Source organism: Botrytis porri (genome assembly GCF_014898465.1).
Source record: "Botrytis porri strain MUCL 3234 chromosome Unknown BPOR_025, whole genome shotgun sequence".
Lineage (NCBI taxonomy): Eukaryota > Fungi > Ascomycota > Leotiomycetes > Helotiales > Sclerotiniaceae > Botrytis > Botrytis porri.
The window spans coordinates 107,992-135,095 of record NW_024066099.1 but is presented as its reverse complement, the minus strand read 5'-3'; the positions used below and the strand labels follow the sequence as shown (position 1 = coordinate 135,095).

Below are 27,104 nucleotides of genomic sequence, written 5' to 3'. Positions count from 1 at the left end.
ACTCCAGCTTCTTGGTCTCTCGATCAAACACAAAAAGGTAGATTTCACTCCGAGACCGAAAAGTTATGTAGATACAACATTCACCAATCTGGATATGGATTACTTCCAAAGCATGAACGACTTGATCAAGGCTTTGTTGGGTGGTCATAAGGTTGAAGAAGCTCACAGTCTATGTATATATATTATGGAATACGCGGAATTAGCACTGGGTAAGAGGCACTATTGGTATAATGGATACAAAGTGGCCCTGGGCCGTATCCTTTCGAAGAGAGGCATGGCATTGGAATCTATTAAAAACTTCTACAGTGCGTTGCTCGGAGCACATCATCGCGGTTTAAGATCCGGCATTTGTCAAAATCTGGGTTCTGCCCTAATGAATGGGAGAAATTTCGAGGAAGCAATATACATGTATAGAAAAAGTCTCTCAATTGACGTTCAACAGCAAGGTTGGAGCAATTTTGCGAAGTTGAAGAAAATATGTGGCAAGCTAGGGTATTGTTATGAAGTGTTGTCGCAATTGCAAGATACGTTGTTCTTGTATGAGAATTTGTTGGGCAAGCTAAAGGATGCCCTTGGAGATGAAAATCCGTTCATCAAGGAAGTCAAGTATTGGGTTTCTGAGGTACAGGAGCGGATGGTAGAGAGTAGCGCAAGTAGTGAGGATGATGGAAGTAACAACACGTATTCTTCGCGTGAGGTCCAAATGGGAGGAGTCGACGATGACTTGGGGTATGGATAGTTTAGCGATAATGTAGTATATGACGTGAGCTTGAGGGAGATATTCGAAATAGAAGACAGGGGGCAGGATGAAGAAATTTTCGATATAGGTAAACAAATTGGTTCAATAAAGCTTTCCTAGAGTGCACAGAGGAGTAAGTTCCATTGTCAAGGATTGGCATTCAAAGTCATCTCTTAACGGTTGGAATAGGATAGTTCGAATTCAAGGATTGATAATCTATCCCTCATATAGACAGATTCCGGACATTATTCATTTCTCATTGTCTTTGTTCATTACATTACTTTACGACATTAACTTTATGTATCCACGACTATATGCATGCCTCCATGCTTTCGTCTACCACTTCAACCGTCGGCTCGCCAACATCGGCAGCATCTAGTTTGGACGACGTCTTTCCCGCTATTAATGCCATTATAATTCTATTCAGCCACCTATTCTCGGGTTCACACTCCTACTTCGTTCCCTACAACTCAGTCTTACAAACAGCTCCCGGACACCTCCAAATATCCGTATAGCTTGAGCCACTGTTGTAACCAATCCTGCAAACTGGTGTTCTCACACCAGCCGTTGGGTTCGTCGTGTTAACGGCTGTACAATTGCCTTCTAGGATATTTCTAGAACTTGTGTACCAAGAGCCTGAAATTACGTTGAGATTGACTTCTACACCGCATATGGCGACTGGTGGTGTGTCAGTTTCTATCATTCGTTTTCTGGGGAAGAGCATGGGGACTGAGGAAACAAGAGAAATTGGGGAAGCTAAATAGAAATGGGAAGGAGAAAAACATACCCTTCACCTGGCCCGTGGGAACCTCAAAACCAAATGGTCCCTTGGGATAGAAATCATACGCCTCAGTACAGTTTGTCTGAGACGCTGGTAAAATCATGGCATATCTCCCTGTGGCTGTCGTGATTGTGTAATCTGAGAAACCGTAGTGGAAATCGGCTAAGGCTGTGAGAGGGAGAGCGAGGAGGGTCGAGATGGAAAAGAGGGAGGTACGCATTTTCGTATTTGTTTGGGAGTTTCTGGAAAGCTTTGATTGTGTGAGGTGCTGTGATGAGGTATGACTGAATGTATGCGAATTCAAATAATATCACATGTGTTGAAGATCTTCAAGATTTACAACGCAGCAGAACCCCTACTCTTCTTATACACCGAATTTTCCGAACCCCATCCCATTCTTACGTTCCCGTCCCATATCCTTTAATACATCATCTCACATATCCAACAGGCCATACACAACAGCGTTCAAATCTAAAATGTGCACATTTTACAGTCAAAACAAGCATAATCCGCAATGTCGATCTCCTAGCCACCTCTATCTCCAATAATCACTAGCGATTCTTTCATCTTATTGGTTCGTTCGCTGCCATCCTTTCTGCCAAGCCTCCAACGCAGAGTACGATCTGCAGGAATACGAGATGCGATTCATGATGTCAGGTACGGGTTCTCGGGGTTCTCGTGTTGGGAATTAAAATCATGAGGTTTCTTCGTCAGACTCGCACTGCTTAGAGAGGAATGAATAGGATGAAGGAGATGGAAGGCGTTGTATAGATTAATAGAATAGGAGGGGGTTTAATTTATATGATCGTGTAATGTTGCACTGACATGGCGGTTTTGGAAAGATCACTGTATTGCGCAGTAGTGAAGGCTCGGAAATACAATCAGCGATGTATAATTATATCTTCGGAGTATTTACTTGTAGTTCGATCAATGCTACGTTACGGGTATGGCTGCGAGGGGAAGGGAGGGAACCGGTACGAGCCGTCCATGATGCATTGGTTAGTTCAACATAAATGTTCGCACAACGAAAAGCCAGTCCTTTACGAATAACGGGCGATGATCCTCAATTTTAATGAATCGGCTATGCTCCACAGCAACTACTTCGCTCACTAATAACAGCGATTAGATGAGGTCTAGAAAAATCTCCAACAGAGGGATTAGCGAAGATAGGGGTTGCTCAGAAGTAATGTGCCAGAAATAGTAGGATTGACGGTGATATGACCGACCACGATATCCCCGATTGAGTGAAATTAGTAGCTATCATTACAGAGCATTTATCATATGGAATAACTTCCAGATAGGGAGATGGCCCACTGGTGGATGAAGCTGTAAACGACGAAATCTACGGGAGTGCCTCGACTTCGGCCGAATCAGATGTTTCTGATTCAAGCAGTTCTATTTAGGGCGAAAGCTCCAAAGAGAGGAATCCAAAGCCTGTGGACGGCGCTGGGAATGAAGCATCCCACGAAAATACCTCCTTTTTGGTCATGTGTGGTGCTTCCGATGGAGGCGACTCATCAAGGAATGGAAGCTCCAAGGAAAGAGGACGGAATGAGACCACAGATGAGAATGATTACTACGTAGTGATTGTTTTCTATCCCTATAGCAATATGATACGTAGTAGTTAGCTTAAATAATCCTTGACTAGTTAGTGATTTAGGAAGAGGAGGAAGACGTGTTCAAAAACCAGTATCTGACATTGAAAGTTGTTGTCTCAAACACGCTGAAGGTTCAATCTCAATGCCCCTTCTCATTCGATCCGTGAAGAATTCGATAAAAGGATTGGCAAAGGTAGTATCTATCACGTTTGAACAGACAATTATATCTACAAGATAGAACTCGCGGATAATGCGATTATGCCCATGTAACTTGTCTCATCTAGCAGAGGCATTAGCGACTTGTTCTAGCTCATAAAAATAGCATATCGGTCACAACTTTAACCTAAATGCCGATTGATCTTCAGCCTTACCAAACAAACCATTAAAAAATCCCAACAAACGATTTGATTTGAACTACCACTCTACTCATAACCCAGCCCAGCCTCGAACAGCTGTGACTCTTCAATCTCAAATAGAATATCGCATTTGAAAAATCCTACACCAATATCTATATTCATATCCATATCCATACCCACAGCCATTCGACAAAATGAGCGGACCCGTCCATGATATCCAAGCCCCTGGTATCCAGGCCCAGGGCGAAATATTATTTCACATGCGAAGAGAAGTCGCGCAACTACTCAATCGATCCAACCCCAGTTTCCCCGGCGCACAGCCTGTCAGTTTCACTAGACGCCATCTCGACGAATTGACGCGACAAGATTATTACGTGTGCGAGAAATCAGATGGTTTTCGTTACTTGCTCTATCTGACCGACGATGAGGCCCACGAAGAATGTCACTATTTGATCGATAGGAGGAATGATTACTGGTATGTACCTAAAGGAAGCCTGCATTTCCCTATTCCTCGCGATATCGAAGGATTCCATAGAAAGACTTTGATTGATGGGGAATTGGTCATGGATAAGACACCGAATGGGATGCAGCCGAAATTTCTCGTCTTCGATTGTATGGTGTTGGATGGGAACAGTCTCATGAATCGCACACTCGACAAACGACTTGCATATTTCTCGGAAAGGATTTTCTCGCCGTACCAAGATCTCCTGCGCAATTTCCCTCAAGAGATACCCTACTTCCACTTCTTAATGGAGTTGAAACGAATGGAATTTGGCTATGCGATGGAAATGATGTTTCGACAAACCCTACCAAACTTGCCGCATGGAAACGATGGCTTGATTTTCACATGCAGGAGTTCGGAATACAAACACGGAACAGATCAAAATATATTGAAATGGAAACCCGAAAATGAGAATAGTATCGATTTTAAACTCGGGCTTGATTTCCCCACCGTTGAGCCTGATACGATGGATCTCGCAGAGGGAAATACAGAACCATACGTTGATTACGATGCCATTCCAGTGTGCAACCTACTCGTCAATGCAGGGAATGGAAAGGATGAATGGTATGGGACTATGCATCTAGAACCAGAAGAATGGGAGAATTTGAAAGAACTCAACGAACCGCTCAACGACCGGATAGTAGAATGTTACATGGATGACAAGAAAAGATGGAGATACATGAAGTTTAGAGACGACAAGGAGGTTGCAAATCATACGAGTACGGTGGAGAGTGTAATTGAAAGTATTAGGGATCGTGTGACAGAGAAGGATTTAATTGCCGCTGCACCTCGAATTAGGGATGCGTGGAAGAGGAGAGATGCGGAGAAGAAAGCCTCTGCCGCCGCTAATGCTGCTGCTGCTGCATGAATATGTAATGGGGATTTAATTGACAGCGGAGTGTACGGAAACCTCATGAGCCATATTTCTTTTGGAGATAATGTTCAGGCGTTAGGCGAACGGAAGAGAAGTCTTAATTGTACCTTATTGTATATTACATGGAACGGCTGTTACCATTCAGTGCAAGCGAAAGGGGAATGGAGCAAACGATAGGAAATGATACCCTTTGACGACTATCGATGTCGAACACGAAACTTACTATGAATGTGCAAGTACCAAAATTACTTCCAAACCATATCCAGCTTCTATCTACGAACTGGAACTCCTTGTTGACTCCACTTCAGGGATCGAAGGGCGACGACTGTTCCGAGCAGAGCTCACATCGGCATCAATGCTGCTTCAGACCAGGTGTATCTGATTAGTAAGATCTTACATAGATACATTCCCATCACATCCTTTTCTTCTGATTGCAACACCGTCATTATGAAAGTTGCAGTACCGAAGGAAAGGGGGGCATAACCCATGGATTAGCAGAACCAACTTTCCATCCTCTCGTGGAAATAATGCAGCGCTTCTCGGAAAAATCGACTGCGTGATTCGAATCCATAGTCTCAAAAAGGAATATTGAAGACTGCTGCTCAGAGAACGCACTGTAGACTTATCATTCATGTCATCGCTTGTGATGAAACAAGAATAAGGGGTAAGAACTCCGATGAATTAGATACAATACTACATTAAGGATATGCAAGAAGCGGAATAACAACCATTACTACAAATTTCCCTCGCCCTCCTCTTTCCGATTACCTAACTCCCCGCCACCGCTTCAAATCATCCAGACTTGTGCTTGTTCCGGTAGCGGCAAGTTCCCAATAGCCAAATCCCATTAACTCCTCCACGCCCAGTGTCAAACCCGATGCAAAATACCCCTCTCCCTGACACCCTCCCCCCTAATGATCACCAAAACTGCGGACCAAAATGCTCGCCCACACCCACCACTTTCTGCACCGCCGCATCTTGTGCATCTAGCGTACTCCTCACAATAGTATTCCCCCACCACTTCGGCGCCTCCACCCCATTAATCGTAAAAGCCACAAAAATAAATATCGTACTCAACGCCAATCCCAAATCCAGCGCCGAACTCGTCAAGTAATTAAGACGACTCCACCATCCGAAATATTTCTGTCTGATGACCTTTTGGAAGATGAAACCTACGATTCCCCAACTAAGATAATTGAGGGGAGTAGCGGGTGGGATTGCTGCTGCGCCGCCGAAGATTAAGGGGGCCATTAGATATTTGATTGGTGATTTGGGGAATTTTTTGGATAGGAGGAAGAAGATGACGGGAACGATTGCTCCAAGACTAAAGAACCAGAATAGGGCGGAATAAATTTGACCTGGAGAGAAGATGCGCTGGGGACCAATGAGACCCCATATTATGGATGCGGAGAAGAAAACGCGACCACCGGGACAGGTGAAATGGGAGGGTTGGTGCGGAGTACAGATGTCGGGGATGTTGTTTAGGGCGAAGTTGAGGACTGCTACTTGGATGAAGCAGGAGAAGGTTGTGGCGACTACTTGGGCCATGAACATTGTCCTTGGCGGAATCTAAGAGCAGAAGAGGTGAGCGAGGAGGCTAAAGCAATGCGGGAACTTTGTGAAAGAAATTCATGGAAGAAAAATAAGGGGAAAACGCATACCTTCATATAATGACCAAATTTCAAATCGCTTACGAACCCCAACGCCTGACTCATGGTAATGTACCCATAAGTTTTAAAAATCATCAAAGCCAACGGCTTTCCAGGTTGCAAATATCCGAAAATAAACTCCGTTAATACATTCAATCCGATTTGTGTGTTTGTTATTGCCTGAATAATGCCAATGGGCAATGAAAAGAAGAATGATATTCCCAGGGCAATGAGGAAAGCCCACCAGGTGAGGTTAGTGGGGAACGCAAGGATGGTGATGAAGGAAAGTCCGACCATTACGATGAAGAGAGACATGTACCACCAAGTGGGGGCTTCAGGGTATTTTTGCATCATCTGTGAACAAGATTAATATGTGCGGAGTGTCAGACGAGGGATGAGAGAATAAAGCACACATACCTTCATGTGAATATCAGGATTCTGTTCCTTGGTACTGTTACGGAATTGAGCCCAGATTTGCTTGCCATGGTGTAAACATGTGTAAACAATTAATGAGGAAATGGCTGCAAATGACAATCCGTACGAGATAGCGAAGGTAGTTGACAGAAATAGAGGTGAGTATGCCTTGTATTCAGCAAGATCTAGAGTAAAATCTTTGGTTAAGATTCTGGTAGTGTTATAAGCAGCTCCGGTATTGTCGTATGTAGCACTATCACTCATGGGTAGGAATGCTGAACTCCATGCTCCTGAGTAATGAATAATCGATGCACCGATCATGTAGAACGAGACCATTCCGATGAGCGTATTGGCAATTGCATGCCACCTATGATATAAATTAGTATATTGAATAAATAATCCACATTGAACATTACTTACGGAGGAATCATAGGACTCCCTATAAACCCAGAAATTTGAGTCCAATCAAACGTCAATGGTATGAGAGAGAGACCACTTGTACCACCAAATAATTGGTTAACAATAACATTGTTAGGAGCGATCCAAGTAGCGAAGGCGAAAACTGATAGGAATTGAGCCAAGAATCCAGGAACAAAGTACCAAACGAATGCACCAGCAGTAACATATCCAAACCATCTGTAACGATGGATTGAACCGCCAAAGACAGTTGGATCGGGTCTCTCGTTGTTTTCGTACATGGCGTTCATGAGGGTGACGCTGACGAGATTGGCGGGCCAGATCATGGCCGCAGGGTACCTGGGTTATGTGTTAGTAGTTACTCAATAAGGATTGTGAGTGCTCCATGAAGATTTTATACAGAATAGGATAGTATGAGTTGACGAGCGCTCAAAAAGGGAAGAGCAATGAAGGGGAAGCAAGTGTACAACACAAGTAAAGTCGTAACAGTGAAAAAGAGATTTTGATAGAGTACTTACACCAAGAACTTGCGCAATATACCAGCAATGCCATAACCAATGGATTGAGTTGAGACAACCAAAAGTACTTGGAAAGCCAACCCAAAATCTTGTTTGTAGAACGCAATTTGGGCAAGCAAGATATCAGTAGCATATGCTGCGCTAAAACTTACGCTTGCCATAACGACAATGATGGAATGCTCTTTGATATTGAAAGGTCCTGGATTCAATGACCACTTCAAACCAAAGGTATCGAATTGCTTCTTTGGCATGACTTTGGCCCATCCATGACCTAAAGGCCAAGCGATAATTTGAGCAATCAACGCGCCTAGACCAATCGAAGGAGATCGAAGAGAAAAGAGAGTATTCATCGATGCTCCAACTACCACCAGTAACAATCCGATAGTCCAGGCACGAATAGTGTTCGCGGGTACATCCTCATCATAGTTCTTGACTGCGGCTCGGACTTCCGGGTATGGGGAATCCTCCTCGACTGCTGTGTAGGCATCGTCATCATCAAAAGACGACTGATCCGGAACTTTTAACTTCTTTCCGTCCTCGGGGTAATTGGGATCTATCTCCGTATAAGCTTGTTGCCCATGTACTGAAAACCATGCGAACAAACCCCATTGTGAGAGTCTTGCTTTCAAATCCGTTACTGGATCTGATCTATGCCTAGCCATTGGAATCCCCTCCGTTGTATCTATACTACTACTATTTACATCCTCCATCCTGGGATTCGAATCCCGATCACCCTGAACTCGTTCATAGAAGAGTGCCGTCGGGCCAGCCAACTTCTCTTCTTGTAAGGAGGTCATGATGAATAACACGGAGATCGATCAACGGTCTGACGAGAGAAGAGATCCAAGGGATACATAGTATATAAGTCATTGCGATAGAATAGTGTCCCACTTTACGCACTAGAATTGGGATTTCAAAATCACCGATCAGAGCACGGTTGGATTTTAGACCTACATGAAGCACCATTGATCCGGGGAAGGACATCAGATGGGATCTCGCGTTAACACATCCCTAATTCCCGCCATTCTACTATTGATTAGAATAGTGGGCGCAGGTTCCGTGATTTTTATAACCAAAATCGATAAATCCTGGGACGTGGACACTCAAGTGTACTCTTCAGCGCTTGCGATAGAGGAAAGCATGAACATTGACATCGAAAGATCCCTCACGCCTGATCGCCATCTTTCAATTGGCCCCAGCACCATCAATATTGCGAAATTAACCTTTAATAAGCTCCAAACCCAGAAAGGCAATTCGTGTACTCCATGAAACAGTACTGCGGCGAAAATTCTTCATGCATGGGAGGAATAAACATTTAGTGGAAGAACTAAACGAAACAAGCTACCGAGACCATGGTGCCGGTAGATATTAAGAAGCTTCAGGTCCCGGAAGTTCAAGATCTGCTCCAAACTCCTGAAAGATATCATGAAGTGGCGGTCGCATTTGCCCTTCCTTTTCCAAGTTTGAAACAACAACCGGACATCTAATCGATGCTCACGGACTTTCGTGCCCGAGCATTTGATTTGATGTCCATTGTCTGTATCAAAAGTATATGGGTCAATCTATGATTATCGGAGGTCAGTTGTAAAACTATACAATCTGTCAGAGTGCAAGACTCTCGAGCTGCAGATACCTAGTCAGTTCAATTGGTCTTGACACGGATATGATATGAGGTGTGGTTGCGCGAACGCACTAACCCCAATATATCTTCGTTCAGCCATGATTACGTAATACACAGCGGGCTGTGCTGCAAACCTCACATCATGTCAATTCGATGTTGTATTCCAGATCGCAAATTGGCCAATAATCGCTTTCGGGATGAGGTGTTCAGAAAACTGTTGCTCAAGATGAGAGATGGATATGTCATTTTGTCCATACAAACCAATGCCTTCTGCACACATGTAGGTTATTCACGGTAACGAGGTAAATTAGATCATCACATTGCAGGCATGCAAAATCTTTCGAGAGTTAAGATGTATTGATCAAAGTCTATACATAAACTGTTTAAATCCAGGCGACAGCCAATACTCGCTGCAAAATATGAGCAATCATAAGTAGTGCATATCCCATGCTCAGAAATGAAGCATTAAACCCAAATCAAGTAAGTGACCCATATTGTAACGACGAGCTGTGTCCCTAAAATCATCATTATCGATCCCTTTCATCCTACAGTTCTTCCACCCTAGGTATCATGGCGTAATCTTCGTATCTAGTAGTAACAATCAAGGGTCACAAAATGACTGGAGAGAGTTCGACTCGGGATCCATAGGATTTGGAGAATGATGAAATCCCTACGAATCATCTGTCGCCACCAACCTTGAAACTACTCGGGCAATCTGGCGGCGTAGAAAACACCATCAGTTACATACCACTACACGATGAAACCACCGATCAGCGACATATCAAAATCGCAACGAAGCATGAAACTTACTCTGATTTTACCAATATCACCACTGTCAATCGTCATTCTGTTCCTCTGAGTCCAGGTATCATCGAGCTCCCGAACCCAATACATGCGGAAAGGATCATCATCAGAGGGCTTCATATCTTGCTTCTTGCTCGCCTCTGGTATCTGCATCTGTTGCAATTGGATCTCACTACCGGTAGCTCCGTACGTGCCCATGGCGGGCTGGGGAACATAGCCTGCGCCCAAAGGTACTTGTTGATTGTTGCCTGCAAATTGAAGGTAAGGGTTGTAAGGGTAAGGTTGGAAGGCGGGTTGAGGGTAAACAGGTTGATGTTGAGCTGCCTATAGCAAAGAAGACATGTTAGTGAAGAAGACGAGAACTTGCGATGTTGATGCAAAGAACAAATTTCATGCGCAACTTGCGCGAAAAGAAAAACGAACAGAGAAAGGGATCGGAGGTTGAACTTGCAGCATATGCATAAAATTGTTGAAGGTTGGGAGATTGTGCAGATGGCATGGCAGGTGCAGGTACGACTGGAACTGGAGTCTTGGTTTCTCGAACGTAGACAACACCATTAACAATAATGGCACCGTCAGCGCGGGGGATGTAGGTATGTTCGTGAGGTCCAGCGGTAGTATCTGGAACCTGGGGTTGGAAGTTTTGGACGGGTACTTCAGTCATTGTTGCTTGAATGCTTTGGAGCATTGAGATTATTTTATTGGTTGTAAAATTGATGTAGTTGATTCCTATATCTCTCAAAAGCTGAGATATAGAAATTAAGTCTTGAGTTGTCGCGTTCATGGAATGGTCCAACGTTCTAGCTGTGGGGTTTCTTTTTGCGAAATCACTCAAGTAAAAATTCGAGGTAGGAACAGAAGCGATAAAGTGAATTTCTGCTTTATATTGACAAATGACACAGGTACTAATGGCCAACCCCGCAGCAAATGTAAAACAACAAGAAACCACTTTTATGGATGGAAGAAATGAGAAGAATACAAGCAACGAGAAAGGAAGGAGCAAACAATTTGACTTACATCTCCAATTTGGACCCATTGACGTGTATTAGGGTCGAATACCATGATACTTCTATCATCTTTCTTTTCCTCCTCCTCAAGATATACGTCCGTAAAAGGCCAGCATGGGAGACACATAGTAAAAGCCCCTTCAGGTGTGGTACCTAGTGTTGATGAAATCTAAAAAGAACTTAATCAGTATTCAGTTTGGTACTGCGAGTTAATTGAACCTGGAGAGACAAAGACTTGTTATATTTTGGGAGAGACGAGTTGTGGAATGCTCAAGGCTTCTGTCAGAATATAATAAACTCTAGTTTATTTTTAGCTTTTATCAATATTTATCAAAATTTGAAGTGAATATACTGAAATTAGCTTCAGACTGCATTGGGAGCATGGGCTTGACCAAGCTCTCTTATTTGCTCCCGACTCCATCTGTCATTCTCTGCATCTCTTGTCACCAGCACATTATTGGTATAACATAGGTGGTGAGCTTATGAAGTGCTGTGGTGACTTCAACGGAAAGAGGATATGCCTGTTTGAATGGATGAAAAGAGTTGGAGGAAGATGCCTGCTTTGAAGCTGGATATAGCAGACAACAACCTCACAATCTTGCATAACATGATGACTTTGAGACGACAGCAATCTGTGCTATCCAAGTAGTAATATTTGCAGGGACATTCAATTTGCGATGTGATAAACTCATTGCCTTTAATTCTCTTAAAAAGAAGTAGCTATTTATGGATGCGCAATTAAACATTTTATTTTGACTTGCACCCTAAAGACTCCTGACTCTCGACTCTAGCGATGCGAACTAAAATTATCAAGTTGCCGTACTTTCCCACCAGGCACCTAGGCTTTCGTCCTCCGTGTGAGATTCTGGAGAGGCTTATTGATTGTATTCCAGTTTTCAATCCAGTCATCTCCGTATTCACCAACGGCATTCTTCTCATCATCAAAGAATCCAGCCTTCTCCAGTTCCTTCTCCCATTCTGCACTGTAAGCGCGCTCTTCTTCACGTCTATCAAAATATCTCTGTTGACAATCTCGATCCAACGACTAGTCAAGACATGGTAATTAGTACTGAGATATGAACGCTGATCAGTGGGATATACTTACATGCATAATCATGACACTGCATTTTGTTGACTGTCCCCACTCTGCATACTTGAAGTTGACACGGCGGATGCTATCTAGCATAACCATATAGTCATCTTTATCCCTGATCGGTCGCCATCCTGGTTTCTTAGCAGGATCTTTACCTGTGTGTGGTAGTCGATACATCCATGGACCATCCGCAAGATTGAAGCCCTTGTCCGCCTGGTCTCGTTCTACTGTAGCTGATAGGTTCTGAATGGATTCAGGATTCTCTGTCAATATGTCATCCCAATTCGTATTCTGGGTACCAGATGTGTTCTCGGAGTTCTGATTGCACATTGAAAATTCTTCAGCCTCAGAACTAACGGATGGCCAAGAGAGAGCAGGCAACACGATGTTCTCGGGTGGAATCTTGCTATTTTGGGTTTCATCCTTGAGCGTACGCTCAAACTTTTCGAACGATGTCTTATACTTAAAATAAAACAAGTTAACCTGAGAAACTTCTGCCCAGCCATTTATCAAGGTCACCAATTGAATTGCAAAATCATGACTTTCGTCCTCAGCTTCAATGTCGAGTCTTTCTCGCTCGAAATCCTCCACAATAAGAAACGCCTTCATTTATGAAAGTTAGCAAATGTATAACGATTGTGTGTCGGATTTACACTAAAAACAACGAGAATAAGGGTCTAAATTTGTACCTTTGCCAGAATTGCTCTCTTGAGTATGCCTGGATCCTTCCTTAAAAGGCCCCTCGCCATGATGTCGTCATCAAGAAGCGTCTCCACTGATTGCCTTATATTTTCAGCATCGGGGTGTTTTAGATACCAGCGTATATCTTCGCGTAGCTTATCACACTTGGCGTTATCTATTGCAGCTTTCTCAACAATTGACTGTAGACTTTCATCCTCTCCTAGTGACATAGAAGTGGCAAATATAAAAGCCGGTTTTGGATCGTACATCGAAAGGTTTGTCAGAGTCATAGAGGGAATACCCTTTGGAGCGCCTCTCCCTTCTTTTAGAAGACTAACGAAAATCATGTGCTTAACTTCAGCAGGCGAGTGGGACCTTTCCGAAGGGGCTTCTATAGGGGAAGATAAATTCATGATGATGACTATTGTTTCTGTGTTGATTCGAAGAGTTTGTTGGATTTCGATTTGCTAGAAGAGGGACCGAGAATATTGAAGAGAATTTTAAATAATAAGCGGAAGAAGATTGAGCACAATATAATTGCGGCAGTAGCCGCTATAACTATCTAGTACGGAAGAATGGATAGAGCTTCACCTGAGGTGGTTTGAACACTGTGAATTGTTGATTCTGTTGCTTTTTTCACCGTAAAGAACTTTCCTGATGAGCTACCTAGGTAGATTCATCTCATAAGAGGAAGGTGCAACTAAGACAACCTTACACGTTCTCGAGAAATCAGCACTAGAGCTGAAATTCGATGACTCTGAATTACTCCCCATACCTTTCCCATCTATGTTACATATTGCCCTTCTTGGGTAAAGAGGAGAGATGAACCCGCTAATGCAACCCACGCCAATTAACAAAATCTATTATAATGACAAAGCACGAAACAATATGTGCTAATACGCTAAAGAAAGCTGGTTCTATTTAGAGTAATGGAGGATGTTCGCTGGTGTGCGGATCTTGAAATCATAAGGTCGGAGTTTCGTTATGAAAGAGGGGTTTTGTCGTTATTTGCTCATTTAGAATACGGCTTTTCTTGCAACCTTGGAAGTATTGTCAGTATATTTAGATAGAAAGAGCGCAAGTTCAAGTGTCTACTTACTGCCCATGCGCCGGCTACAGAAGCCACAATTCCACCGGAAATCATCATAGGTCGAACTCCTCTTGTACTTTTGAAGATCATCCCACTGAGCGCACCTGCTAGAACACTGTTCGCAGAGTCATGTCTACCCCTCATATGTCCAATAAAAGAATTAAACCCATTATAAACCATAGCAATCACTCCTGCAGAATTTCCCAAGAATGGCCCGCGTCTTGTAACAGCGTTCAGTACCGAGTTCAATCGCAACTTTGGCGGTTGTGTCGCAGACCTCCTCAAACCTTCTTGTAATCCCCAAGCACCCCCCACAGTCAGTGCCGTCAAATATGTCACACCGGTACCATAACACAAATCGTCTGACCAGCCTCTGGAGGGTAAAGCAGACTGCGATCCTGGAAGGTCCGAGAGGGTGGATTCTTCGAGAGATAGGTAATCTAAAGTCTGCTGATTCAGGCCTGCCATAGGATGGAGTTGTGATGGATCTACGAGTTCTGGGCCCGTAAGAAAAGAGCTAACATCTTGCCCTTCTTGTGGGTTAAAAGGTGTAGGTGTGAATGTGTCTGTTGGTGTATTTGAGGTTGTTGATCCGCCACTAGAAGCATCCTTTGATGGCTTTCGCCCTGTCAACTTATCCCAGAATGACATCTTCGGAATTGATTTGCGAGAGAGCCGGGGATGGAATTATAATCAGCGCGATTACCGTGAATTTGGGTTGTTGGTCGATAATATGTAATATATCAAAAATTCTCTCGAGTATTATTGAATGTATCTGACATTTTCAAATTCAAAAATTTAGTTCCTTGATCGACTATGACGATGGGTCCGTGCATGATTAGCTCACGTGCAACATATAATCAATTTCACCCACCATCAAACTTTTTATGATTGCAGTTCGGATCAAATTACATGTACCTAATAAGAGACACTCTTGGGTCATAAGAGGTCATCTTATTCAGTTTACTCAAATCTCTCATTAGATATGCAGTTTTGGACCTTCATATAACTTTTCATTCATTTTGGACTGGGCATTTTGAAAGCGTTCTGAAAGAAGACTGACTGGGAATTCGCAATCATTCCCCGTCCCCCACCTGAAGCGAGGATTGAGAATTGATTGTTAGTCGCTCGACCACTCAGACAACACAATGTCTTCAATAGTACCTGGTACCGAAGCTCCAACAGATGAACGAGTTTTACCCAAATGGATTGAAAATCAACCTGAACCAAAACAAACACGGTACTGTTGAAACGTCCTCTTTAATTGGCCAATCTACTAATCATCGTTCCAGACTTACGAGGAGTAGCCTTGATGATTTGTTGGAAAAAGCTGCCCAACCGCGACATGTAGGCAATTTCTATCCTTCAATAACTAGCTTTCTTTCATGTTCTAGTTGTATTCTCAATGCTGTACTCTGTCTGGTTGTCCCATCATATTTCAATTTATCATTCGATTTCAGATCCAATGTTTTTCAATGCCCTGCTTCGCTTCAGAGATCAACCTTACTTCGTTGTCTCGCGTTGTATGATTTCAATATCTGGTTCGGTCTCAATACCCAAATCAAAATCTCAACTCTCAAATTCATTCTAATACCCCATTCCCTTTGGATGTCCATCTTTACTTTAGCTACAGTCTTTTTTGATTGCATCGCGCCGTTTCAAAGTACAAGTCTGTCAGGAGCTTTCATACTGACAATGTGATATCGCAGGCTTCCGGAAACGCATGCATCAGATTGTGTCATTTTATCGAACAATGTAGAGCCTCGCAATCATCTTCTCTCAGGGAAGCCGCATATTCCGAGCAAACTTGTCTAGACTTATTCAATTTTTATTTGGAATGGAATGAGAAAAATCAGCACCGATCCATGCGTCAGATTCTAGATCTATTGACATCTCTTCTAATTTCTCACCCCAACAAGTCTGTTTCAAAGTCTTTGGTGGCAGTTATTGTAGAAAGATTGCTCTCCATCATCAGTCATCAAGCTTCTCAACCCCTGGTCAAACCTGCTTTCAAGATTTTGGAGCACTTAGTAGGGAAAGGTATAATAAGCATTGACGATCTCGCTACTCCTAGAAATAAGTATCCTCTTCTCAACGAGTTAGACAAGTAAGTGATCCACCCATTGATCCTAACATGAACGTGCGAATCGCAATTGAATTCTAGAAATGTGTATTTGGCGTTCAAAGCAGCGCGACACCTATATCTCTAGATGAATAACTCCAATCCTTCCTTGAAGTCGTTGTCCATTGTTTGATACAATTCGGAACATTCGAACACTGACATTGATGCTAGCACTGGTTCTGCACTTGATATCATAGTGTCCGAAACGTTTCAATGGATGAACCACCAGGATGTCTCACCATCCGCGGGAAAGTTCCTGGTCTCCCTCTTTAAAGTATCGAAGGAGCTCGCTACTCAAGATCAAAGTGATGAAACCAGCGACCACACTAGACTATGGCAACGCTGGATCAGTGAAGGTCTTAGTAAAAACCCTGATGCTCTTGAGAATATCAAGAACTATCTTCTCCCCCCTCTCTTCAAGCTCGACCGCGTTGGTTCTTTAGCCTTCTTGCAGGATCTCAATCAAAAGGGACCTTTGAGTATGGTGGGAGAAGACATGGAATCTGAATCGCTGGTTTATTTGTCAGCCATAGAAGTTGGGAAGAAAGCCGGTTTAGTCGAGGACTCTAGTAAGTTGCCCTTCCGCTTCCACATACCGGAGTATTTTAACTGTACCAGATGTCACATCATTTCTGAAGGCCCCAAAGAAAAACACGGGCTACATAATTCTACATGAAGATACTATTGGCCCATTGTTAACTCATCCTTCCGATACCGTTCGATCCTTAGCATTTTCAGTCCTAGTATCGTCCGCATCATCAATTCGACCCTTTAGCCCTGCGGTGCTCACTTTTCTACAGAGAAACATGGCTCATCTTTACGCTGACACAGATGCAAAGTTTCGCAATGATGTTTTAAGCAATACCAAGCATTTGATAGAACGTATCAAGGGCGCAACCGCCTACCTCGTCAGAGAGATTGACCGCATGATAATTCAAGAACGTCAGAATGATCGTTCGGATGCGCAGCAACTACTTAATGTGCATGAGAGCTTCCTTACTTGGTTTCTGAAGTTCTTGCAAGGGGAGCTTGTGCCTACTGCATCCTATCAACGACACATTACGTCTTTAAGGGCGATCTCCTTGCTGTTACGTTCTGGTCTGGAGGAGCGCTCATCTGAAGATCAAAAGTTGACGACTACGCCTGACGCCACTATATGGGCTCATACTCTAAGCATATTCAATTCAGAGTCAATACGACTATTTCTTGATCTGCTAATGGATCCGTTTGAGGATGTCAGAAGCGGAGCCACTTCGATATTGAAATTGGCCAGTCCTCATAATTTTAGAACCTTAAACTCACAAACACCCACAGACTTCGACGTCTTACTAGAATTCATTGGTCGTGCTGAGGGCTTTGCAAAGCGTACAGGTCGCGCTGACTTTGCAGACGGAGTTGCACGGTCTTACCAGATTCTGTATGGCTTTTCGGACGTCAAGGGACGTCTGAATCTTGTCGAAGGCCTCGTCGTTGGCCTAGCGAAAAAGGTGGTAATTGCTCAAAGAGATTTGGGTGAGGCTGTTCTTATTGCTCCAATTCATAGCGACTTTTCAACCATAAGGTAAATTTACTTGATATGTATCGGATACTAGGCTGACTGTTAATATCAAGCTATATTTGGGAAGAGATCGACTTCTCTCAAGATGACTCCAAGGATCAGGAAACTGCTGAACTTCGAAAAGCATGGGAAGACCTGCAAAATCGCATTGTTGCAAGTTGTTGTAGTATATGGCAAGCCGTAAAAGACATACTATGTAATGATTCTCCAGAAGGTCACATTCCCGAAGAAGTTGACGACGTCGAATCCATTGATACTAAGGATGTGTTAAGTTACAGCTTTAGGGCGATTCATGAATCTAGGTACAGCATCATGTCATCAGATTATGGACACTTCGGGCGCTAATCTATGCATAGTAACCTGATGAGGACCGTTGTAACAAAAGCAAAAGATCGCCGTTGTGACGGGTCTTCAGTGATGGATCCAGAACTTTTCAAAAAAGTGGGAAACTTGACTTTTGAACAACTATCTAGCCTTCGACATCGTGGTGCCTTTTCCACAGTCTCCTTAACATTTGCTAGATGCTGTCAGCTTTCACAATGCCATGCCTCGAGCCATTTACTTGAAATCTGGTACAAAGTACGTGACTCCCATTCACTTACCTTAGCTATCATCAAACTAATGATTAGGGCGCACTCAAATGCATATTTGAGCAAGCCTCTACAACACGCAGATCTGCAGGAATTCCCGCACTAGTCACTGGAATACTATCCGCAAACAGTAAAAGTCCAGCTTTCGAAGATGTTATGGCAGAGCTGAAATCTTTGGCTGGGCGCCCTGTTACGTTATCTGAGACTGATGAAACAAATCTGCCTCAAGTACATGCAATGAACTGTGTAAAAGAGATATTCAAAAGCTCTACATTGGGCAAGAGATCAGATAAACATATCCCGGACTGTTTACAACTTGCTGCAGACAGCTTGACTTCTGAAATGTATGACACCAATGTTCATAGACTGACTATGTGCTAATTGAATCGAAACAGTTGGGCAATCAGGAATTGTGGTTTACTACTGTTAAGAAGTCTTATTGACTGTCTGTTTGGTACCAACGAAAACAAAGCTTCTATCGAGGCTGGCTGGGATGGGCGTTCGACGAAACTTTCATACGAAAAATACCCAGAGCTGCCTGAAATCTTGCTAAAGTTATTAAACAAGGAGACTCTAAGCACGGAGAATACTAGCACTCCTGCGATTGGGGCTATAGAGTCAGTCTTTCCCTCGTTGGATATCATTCGTCGAGCTGGTCCACCAGTTTTACTTCGCGACGAAATCAAGGAAAGGGTATCTATACATTTGGGAAGCAAGTACTGGCATACTAGAGAACTAGCAGCCCGTACTATGTGTACATTCATGCTTCACGACGAGTGGCTACCTGATCTACAGAACCTTCTCAGAATATCGAATCCATCTACTAATTGTACCCATGGAGTTTTGATGACGACTAATTTTGTGCTGGAACGCCGTCTTGCTGTGTTCTCGAGCCCTCCTAGTAAGTTTCGAATTCTCCCTTTGATGACTTAACCCTAACTCTAAAATTCAGGCGTTCAAGACCTTATCTGTCTGAAGGATGATATCGAGGCGTTGAGTCACCTTGGTCAGTGTCCAGAGACTTTGGCGACATACATCGACTTCAAAAATATCATTTACCAAATCCTCCTTGCTCTTCCAGCCTCTACATTGGGCAGCGACACTCGAGAGAAGCTCATTGACAACCACGGTTCACACAATTTGTTGTTGAATGGTGATGGCTGTAGCTACTCCAAAATTAATACTTATCTTTCTTACGAAAAAAGCCGAGTAGGAGGCGCTCTGTTACATCAAGCAAGCGCCCGGGAAGCTGTATATATATCTGGATTGACCAAGGATATACAAGCCCTCAAGAAGGCTTTGAACGATTATTGCGATATAGATCTTGATACAGCTACCGCATCCTTAGAATGCGTGCTACAAGCCTGGAGAAATCAGAACATTATGGTTTTGGAAGCGCTATTAGATGCAGTGATTGTAAGCCCAGCGGACTTGCAGAAAAGTGAGCCCAGCGCCTACGACCTATACTCGAAAATGCTCAATAGTATCAAACAATGCGATATGGATCAATATATTTTGGACATTGGAGAAATTGCTCATTTCATGGGTTCTGAAAATGGCAAGTCTGGGCCACATTTGGCTCATGCTTTGATGAGAACAAGCGGTACCTTTATGCTGTTTAATTGGCTCAAGTCCAAGGGCGATGTCAACACCCAGATAAACTTCATGGCAAGAGCAGAAAATTTGAGTGAAGCTGGAAAGTCACACAATGTGAGACTTCTCCCATCCACGAACTACTTAGAGATATTGCTAACTTGTTACAGGACTTTGACACCCGTTTTGCTGCTGTAAAAGGTTTTTCCTACTTCTTTGCTTGCTTACCAGATGAATTCAAGTGGGGCTCTGAAGTACTCCCATGCCTCATCGCCCTTTACGATACCCTCAACGATGATGACGATGAAGTGCGCGAACTGGGAGCACAGATTGTCTCTTCTATTGTGGGCAAGCCTCTAATTCCGTTGGCTGCATGTGCGGAGTTCGCAGAATGGCTGAGGCATACATATCCACAAGATCAAATGTTCGGCTGGAATGTCATTTGCCGTATCACAGGTAGTGATGAGTTCATATTTCATGGAGCATATGCCGGATTATGTTCGCCTGAAGACCAACTTGCAGCAGCAATGAAACAAGATGATGCTCTGTTTGTTGAAGAAGAACAAAATCTTTTCATTGATGAAGTCAGAGAAGCCACACTTTGGAGTAACGTTCTTTCAAAGGACCTTGAGATCCTTCAGACCGAAAAATTCGGGGAGTATCATTGGCAACAATATAGCCATCTTGCTAAATGGATTCTGAATGCCCTTCGACAGCTGAACATAATTATGGAGAAAGATGATGGACCTCTTGGATGGACTTCAAAGCCAAGCATGTTTGCATCATGTATAAGAATTCTTCTTGGTGCAAATATTCTTCTTGAGAGTAAGAACACACTCTCCGAAAATTTATCGTGGATTCTCAGCCAGAAAGAGATCAGCGAAGCATTGAGTATTTTCAAAGACCTTGGCGAAAAGAATGAAATTCACCCAATTCTTCTGTCGAAAGTTAGCGAGAACAAAAGTTCACTTCTTAACAGAAGATGACGAGGCTTATGACTAGCCTTGCCTCGATATCGTCTGATATATAGCAAGTAAATATAAACAACTCGAACAAAATTATGTGACCCCCAGCAACCACTGAATGAAGCCAACCCAAAATTTTCAAATCTTTTGAAATTAGTATCTGAATACTGTCACCTCTCTTTCCATTATATTCCAGTATAGCAAAGCATCTGAGTAAGTCCTACTTCAATCCCTCGCATATTAAACTTCCCAACGTTTATTCTCCATTAGATCCTTCATCATCGACGAATTCACCACCAACGAAGATTTCCTGCCAACGAACTTATTATCTCTTCATCCACGGCAATATGCAGAAAAATCAAATCGTAGCAATGCTTCTCTGTTTTGTTTTCCTCCTCATGTTTGTTATGATTTTCGTCACTATGCGACTTGTTAATATTTTTGTAAGTGCATGACAAGACCTTTGCTCCTCCCTCTTCTCTCTACTATCGTGTTGAATCCTGCGCCTCGTTTTTGGTTTTACCTTCGAATACTCCTTTTCTGATCACAGCTAACACTTGGGATGATTAGGCGCATAAAATGTAAGATTCAATTAAGAACGCCACTTCCGTTCTACCTCCCTTAACTTCTGTCGTACATCTGTGTAGAGCTCACAACTCTATCTCTAGTTCGAATGCAAAATCAGCTCTTAGTGAAGACCGGGCACTCGACGGTGACGACGGCGTAACAACTGTTACTGGACCTGCTACTACGACGGTCTGAAGCACTTTGGCAAGGTTCGGATTGAGATTACGCGATTAGCGTTGCACGAAGGAAAGACCATTGGAGGAAAAACTACTAAAGGAAAGAATATTGGGCTGTTGACATAGGCATTCGATCGCTGCGCAACTATATGGTAAATCTGGAGTGGATATTCGTGTACAGGGTGAAGGAAATCGATAACTTATGGTAGTTGCTACCGTCTCTGATGGACTATCTCAATTCTTTCTACCACTTAGTTATGCAAGCTCTTCACGCAGGATTTCCAAATGACTTTTCATTGTCCCTATCTATTTCAAGTCGAACTCCTGATTTTTTTACACAAGCCGTAACGCCGATGGTACTCTTGGCTCTTTTATACCCACTCCCCCATTCCCTTACGGGCCCAAAACAACCCAAATCGCATGTTTCGTCGTCGTCTTCGTCTGCACATCATCACTCTCATTATAAACCTCCTCACACGGAAACCTCTCACATCCAGATATATCCCCCTCAATGGCATCCTCTCTAGTTGGCTCATACTCTCCCTCCCCAGTCCTATTCCTATCATCATCATACCCCCACATCCAATGCACCCCCTCATTATCACAACAATTCCAAATCGCACTGACATAAAAAAACGTGATATCTTGCCAACATCCAAAACATACTTCTCCCAGAATGTATTTTTCCAGTCCTGGATGTTCTATGTCGTAGAGATCAGGATCTACGGCTTTGAAATTGCCGCTCCAGTCAGGGACGGAGAGGGAAAGGAGTTGAGATGGCGCTACTGTTTGGGGCGGGATGGAATAGCTGTCGCTGTTGGGTGTGAAAATTATGAGACGTGGAGAGGAGAAGAGATTTTGGAATGTGAGGGTGTGGCTTGTGGTGAGGGAGAGTAGGGAAAATAGCGACATGAGGAGGGTTAACATTGTGCAGGATTTTGGTGGCATCTTTTTATACATTGATTTTTTTCCATTTTTCTACATTTACGTTCTATTGATCATTATTATATAGATTCGTGTTCTCCGCTTGCGATTATTGGGTTTTCATGGTTGCGATTGAGAGGTTGTTTTCATTCTGTGGTGGCTGGGGTTGGAATGCTTGGCAGGGGATGTTTTGAGATATCAAGATTAGCGAGATGGCTCATCTGAATGCATCTTCTATCATATGCTTGGTTCCACGACGCAATGAAGCTTTGAATGCAGCCTGGTAGATGTTCGAATTTGTGTTGCAGGATTTATATTTTATCAAGTGGTGAAGGGCTATTCAAGGGAAGATAATCTAGACTTCGCTGCGAACGGAGGGTTTTTAGAGATTCCATGCTGGTAACTTTGGCCATCGATCTGATTCTAGGCCCATGTCTAAATTCATTATCAATCAGTGTTCATATGCGAGTAGTCTGTCGGTTGCCAAAGAGCTGGGTTTCATATAATGTTCACGTGTTGCAAATGTTTTCTATTGTTTAATGAGGAAAATCTAGCGAAGAAAAAGGGGTTGCAAGCCGTTGGAATGATTATACCACCGGGTTGTGGAACTGAATTGGATGAGAAGCAATGGAAGAAAGACATCGAAAACAACTTGAGTGCTAAGTGAAAAATTTAAGCTAATCCACCCAGGAGTTCTAACATGCGAAGAGAGCTATCAAGGAACAGCCGTCAACTAAATTAAACCCTAGTCACATAACCCTAAAGTGTTATTTCTTTCCCCATTCGATTCCCCATGACGAAAACCTCGAGCCTAGCAAAAACAGCCGCGCGATGGCATTTTAGACTTGAGAATCTATATTTCAGGTATATCGATCAGTCACCGAGGCCAGTTTGATTTAGTCATATATCAACATCACGACGTCAATTTAGTTATCACTTACCGTAGTTTTTAGTTGGACTTCTTCTGGTTATATCTCTCGATCCAGCATTGTGGATACACTTGATGACTTTCGAAAGATTGGTCTCAGTCATGACTTGACAACCGGAGCTACTTCCAAGCGAAGAAGATCGAGCTAGACGCATGAGCTACCTTCGCGAATGGAGAGAAATTTGCAGGTGGCTTATTTTCATCACAGAATATACACATACGAAAAGGGAAAATCCATCACTATAGCAGCTACGCAAATCCTGGCGAGCCATAGACATTATGAGTAGGTATATATCTATCTTACGTATTACTTTCAGACATATCTGCGACGGTAGCATTGAATCAGTCCCCAACCATTCCTCGCGTTCCTACATCATACAGATCCCTTTAAAAACGTGAAGGGTTCAAAATTACACCTCTAAACTCATATCTTCGACCCCAAACAAACTTCCAATATCTCATCTCGCGTGCCATTCACAAACTTTCCAAAAACCACAGGGGATGAGAATGGCTACTCATCAAACCCACGAAACGGCACGAGAATGACTCATGGATCGAAGTCAAAACCGTTCTCAATCCAGTGTCTTTTGGATTTCCCTAGTTGAGTTGAGGACCAATAGGTTATTTTTATGTTTTAAGAATGGTACGAGAAAAAGTCCGTGTTTTGTAATCCAAATCAAATCTCGAGGACAATCTCAAACCCCAAGCCGATATCTTGAATGTTCGCGGTGTTAGAAGACTACATTTTATGACAAGAAGCAATTGCAAAAGTATACATTCTGTATCGAATCACACTTTAGAAACACTCTCAAACCAGTACCGAAAACATGCCAATTATTTCGGACTAATCAGGTCACATCCAGAAGACAGGAGCAAAGAGTTTCATCAATGTTCATTAGGTCTATAGTATTTCTCATCATGTGTCTCCCACCCAACTGCCATCTCTCTTTTTCTTGCCATCGCTTCTACCTTCTGAGATCCAAGTCTCGACCAAACCCTGCTTAGAATCCTCGTCTTCATATCCTAAGCTCCTTCTGACTTTAAGCACTTCTTGCCTAACCCTAGTGGTAACTTCCTCCCGTAACGCAACTGCTTCTTTGTAGTATTTGAGACCTTCCGTAAGTTCCCCCATTTCGAAGTTATCGTCGAGGCCCTTCCTCCTTAGTGCCTCTTTTTGCAATCGAACAAGCTTTTGCCAGCGAAGGCGTAGGTCTCCAAATATGCGCTCCCCGTCGATTGATTCTCCAAAAGCAATTCGGACGTTCCTACCGACACGAGGAAGAAATCGTGGGAACTCTCTCGATTCGTGCATTATATCTTGGTTTCCGTCGATGAAAATAGGAACGATCTCAGGTAAAGGTTCGCTTTCGAGAATAAGTCGCGAGACTCCCCATTTGAAATAACGTAGTGTCTTATTTGGATGCTGGTGTACTCGTCCTTCAGGAAATATATGTATCCAGCTATGTTTTCGTGAGCTATATGCAGAAGGTGCAGGAAATACATCTATGCCATTTGTACTAAACGTGAGGTCGCCCGAAGAGAAAGGATCGACGATATCAGGATCTTTTGGTCGCATAGAGATTTTCTTCTTTGGCTTTTGTATCGGTGGTTCGTAGCGTGTAGTAAAAGGCTGCGCGGAAAGCATTCGTATTGCTTGTGCAATTGTAGGCTGAAAGAGTCCGCCATTCTCGGAGTATGCACCTCGATGTGTAGGTAAAACTTGGCCTAAGGTGAAGAACGCGGAGAGCGCTCTGCAGAACAATCAGTAATATGAATGGCAGATGGTTGATGGGTTCGCAGACTTGTTTTCGAAGCATATGTCATAGCTACCAAGACTCCATCTATGATTAGAGGGGTTGAAGCCATATTTGAGGGGCAATACACCCCAGATCAACGGATCATCCAAGACGCTGACATGATTCGAGATAGTAATCAAGCCTCTTTCTCTCTCATCGGGGTTCTTTCGTCTATCGAGAGTGGCCTTGAATCCTTCTAGCCCAATAACCTCAACATTATTCAGACCATAGTAAAAGAGTCGGGATATCGCTCCGGTGACGCCCATAATCAGACTCGAGCTGAATCGCCATGGTAGACTTGGTTTTGTAGGAGGATCGGATTCGAGTTTGGTATAAGAGACTGCTACCATGATGAGAGAACAATATTTATACAAGAAAAGAATTTCACAGGGTCGTAATTGGAAATTTATAATGAATGTGGTAAGCCAGAAGATTGAAAAGTTAAGAATGCCATGCCAATGCTATGCATGGTCAACTTTTCCAAGTTGATTGGAGGAAAAAAAGTGACGTTGCGGGCGCTCAATCGATAATTTAGGTTGGGACCTGCTTTAAACCCCACATACGGCCGCTAGCTTCGAGTAAATTGACTTCCAAGATTTGGCGAAAAATGAACCTTGACCACAACCAGACTTTGTCTCTACTCTGTATGTAGCGATTCTCTGGTATGGACTTCACATTTTATATCAACACTTGCTAGCCATACGACAGGAATCAGCGTGCTTACTTCCATCAATATGAATGCGTAAGTTAACCTCACTACTAGCATAGATCTAGACGGTGTTCAACTACGACGCTTACTTCAACTTTCTAGATGTTTAGCAGGTATCCAGACAATAAGGTTCTCATGAACCTCAAAAGTTACATGGATATTCCACAGGTTCAATGGGCGATCAAGGATCAGCTCTTACATGATCCTTTCTGGCCAGTTAAATTTTGAATATGTTATGTAAATGATATACATCCTCTGATATTGCTTGAACAAGCACTTCAAGCTAAGATGCATCGTATATGTCTAAATGGATATCGAACCATGACATATTGAACAGAAATCAACCGTACATTTCATTTCAGATGAACTTATAGATCTCATTCATGAACATCCACGTGTATCGCTCAAGCTACCCAGTAGTCCTGTGGCCTTCATGAATTCACTCCTTCTAGAATCTATAATGACATTCTCACATTACCACTTAGTAGTCCACTCAACTTATTCAAAGAATTAATGACTTCATAGACTCATGCTACTGATACCCATTACGACACCAATATAATTCCTCGTAGCATGAGAGGGAGTTGATGTGAGAGGGACTTTCGCTTCAGGGGAGGGGAAGATGGTTTAGTATGTTGAGGGATAAGGGGGAAATGGGACAGAGATGGGGGGCTAGAATGTTGGATTTTATGGAGGAGATGGTGTTTCAGGATGACGAGGGGATTTGATATGGGAGGAGGAAGATGGATGGGCAGGTTTATCCGCATGGGCCTATTTGAAGGAAGAGTAGTGAGAGGTGTGAGGGCTTACCCAAACCTCGGTTTAGATGTTTCTATTAAAGTTTATTGAATAGTTCACGAAGCTGGGTGCTCTTAAGAGATAACTTGGAAATCCAGTCATGAGATCTTTGACGTCAACACCACCAGTGGGTGTACAGACTGACGGGACACTCCAAAAATGGACTTCTAGATATCTCTTGATATATCAAACTCTATATCTTAAGAATTATTAAAATTGTTAGTTAAAAATGAA

The 27,104-nt window shown here is 43.0% G+C and overlaps 11 protein-coding genes across 11 annotated transcripts; 4 read left to right on the top strand and 7 right to left on the bottom strand.

The window, feature by feature from the left end:
- Positions 1–94: 94 nt before the first annotated feature.
- EAF01_011808 (uncharacterized protein) lies at positions 95–739 on the top strand (the record flags this gene model as incomplete). The annotated part of the gene is made up of 1 exon (XM_038920066.1): positions 95–739. One exon carries the CDS (start codon positions 95–97, stop codon positions 737–739), a length of 645 nt encoding a protein of 214 aa, XP_038764456.1.
- Positions 740–913: 174 nt separating this feature from the next.
- On the bottom strand, positions 914–1,945 carry EAF01_011807 (uncharacterized protein). Its single transcript, XM_038920065.1, has 2 exons — positions 1,527–1,945; positions 914–1,417 (listed from the first exon to the last, which is right to left on the bottom strand). Exons 1-2 carry the CDS (start codon positions 1,738–1,740, stop codon positions 1,203–1,205), a joined length of 429 nt encoding a protein of 142 aa, XP_038764455.1. The 5' UTR covers positions 1,741–1,945; the 3' UTR covers positions 914–1,202.
- A 1,723-nt stretch (positions 1,946–3,668) lies between these two features.
- EAF01_011806 (uncharacterized protein) lies at positions 3,669–4,844 on the top strand (the record flags this gene model as incomplete). Its single annotated transcript, XM_038920064.1, has 1 exon — positions 3,669–4,844. The coding sequence occupies one exon, from the start codon at positions 3,669–3,671 to the stop codon at positions 4,842–4,844; it is 1,176 nt and encodes a 391-aa protein (XP_038764454.1).
- Positions 4,845–5,768: 924 nt separating this feature from the next.
- Positions 5,769–8,645, bottom strand: EAF01_011805 (uncharacterized protein; the record flags this gene model as incomplete). The annotated part of the gene is made up of 5 exons (XM_038920063.1): positions 5,769–6,419; positions 6,512–6,853; positions 6,917–7,280; positions 7,334–7,669; positions 7,849–8,645. 5 exons carry the CDS (start codon positions 8,643–8,645, stop codon positions 5,769–5,771), a joined length of 2,490 nt encoding a protein of 829 aa, XP_038764453.1.
- Positions 8,646–10,171: 1,526 nt separating this feature from the next.
- On the bottom strand, positions 10,172–11,057 carry EAF01_011804 (uncharacterized protein; the record flags this gene model as incomplete). The annotated part of the gene is made up of 3 exons (XM_038920062.1): positions 10,172–10,219; positions 10,280–10,597; positions 10,659–11,057. 3 exons carry the CDS (start codon positions 11,055–11,057, stop codon positions 10,172–10,174), a joined length of 765 nt encoding a protein of 254 aa, XP_038764452.1.
- Positions 11,058–12,118: 1,061 nt separating this feature from the next.
- On the bottom strand, positions 12,119–13,467 carry EAF01_011803 (uncharacterized protein; the record flags this gene model as incomplete). The annotated part of the gene is made up of 3 exons (XM_038920061.1): positions 12,119–12,325; positions 12,386–12,976; positions 13,063–13,467. The coding sequence occupies 3 exons, from the start codon at positions 13,465–13,467 to the stop codon at positions 12,119–12,121; spliced, it is 1,203 nt and encodes a 400-aa protein (XP_038764451.1).
- A 603-nt stretch (positions 13,468–14,070) lies between these two features.
- EAF01_011802 (uncharacterized protein) lies at positions 14,071–14,795 on the bottom strand (the record flags this gene model as incomplete). The annotated part of the gene is made up of 2 exons (XM_038920060.1): positions 14,071–14,094; positions 14,154–14,795. 2 exons carry the CDS (start codon positions 14,793–14,795, stop codon positions 14,071–14,073), a joined length of 666 nt encoding a protein of 221 aa, XP_038764450.1.
- A 189-nt stretch (positions 14,796–14,984) lies between these two features.
- Positions 14,985–20,993, top strand: EAF01_011801 (uncharacterized protein; the record flags this gene model as incomplete). The annotated part of the gene is made up of 11 exons (XM_038920059.1): positions 14,985–15,384; positions 15,437–15,491; positions 15,854–16,251; positions 16,438–16,835; positions 16,885–17,827; positions 17,878–18,126; positions 18,181–18,403; positions 18,454–18,758; positions 18,810–19,315; positions 19,367–20,124; positions 20,178–20,993. Exons 1-11 carry the CDS (start codon positions 15,293–15,295, stop codon positions 20,991–20,993), a joined length of 4,743 nt encoding a protein of 1,580 aa, XP_038764449.1. The 5' UTR covers positions 14,985–15,292.
- Positions 20,994–21,319: 326 nt separating this feature from the next.
- EAF01_011800 (uncharacterized protein) lies at positions 21,320–21,734 on the top strand (the record flags this gene model as incomplete). The annotated part of the gene is made up of 3 exons (XM_038920058.1): positions 21,320–21,415; positions 21,543–21,553; positions 21,641–21,734. 3 exons carry the CDS (start codon positions 21,320–21,322, stop codon positions 21,732–21,734), a joined length of 201 nt encoding a protein of 66 aa, XP_038764448.1.
- A 374-nt stretch (positions 21,735–22,108) lies between these two features.
- EAF01_011799 (uncharacterized protein) lies at positions 22,109–22,663 on the bottom strand (the record flags this gene model as incomplete). The annotated part of the gene is made up of 1 exon (XM_038920057.1): positions 22,109–22,663. One exon carries the CDS (start codon positions 22,661–22,663, stop codon positions 22,109–22,111), a length of 555 nt encoding a protein of 184 aa, XP_038764447.1.
- Positions 22,664–24,483: 1,820 nt separating this feature from the next.
- EAF01_011798 (uncharacterized protein) lies at positions 24,484–25,713 on the bottom strand (the record flags this gene model as incomplete). Its single annotated transcript, XM_038920056.1, has 2 exons — positions 24,484–25,318; positions 25,370–25,713. 2 exons carry the CDS (start codon positions 25,711–25,713, stop codon positions 24,484–24,486), a joined length of 1,179 nt encoding a protein of 392 aa, XP_038764446.1.
- Positions 25,714–27,104: the final 1,391 nt, after the last annotated feature.

Bases quoted from the DNA above. Each gene is read 5' to 3' on its own strand.
- EAF01_011807 (XM_038920065.1), bottom strand. From the start codon at position 1,740: ATGCGTACCTCCCTCTTTTCCATCTCGACCCTCCTCGCTCTCCCTCTC. The intron at 1,418-1,526 runs GTATGTTTTTCT...ACACACCACCAG, and splicing joins TCCCACGGGCCAGGTGAAGG to TCGCCATATGCGGTGTAGAA.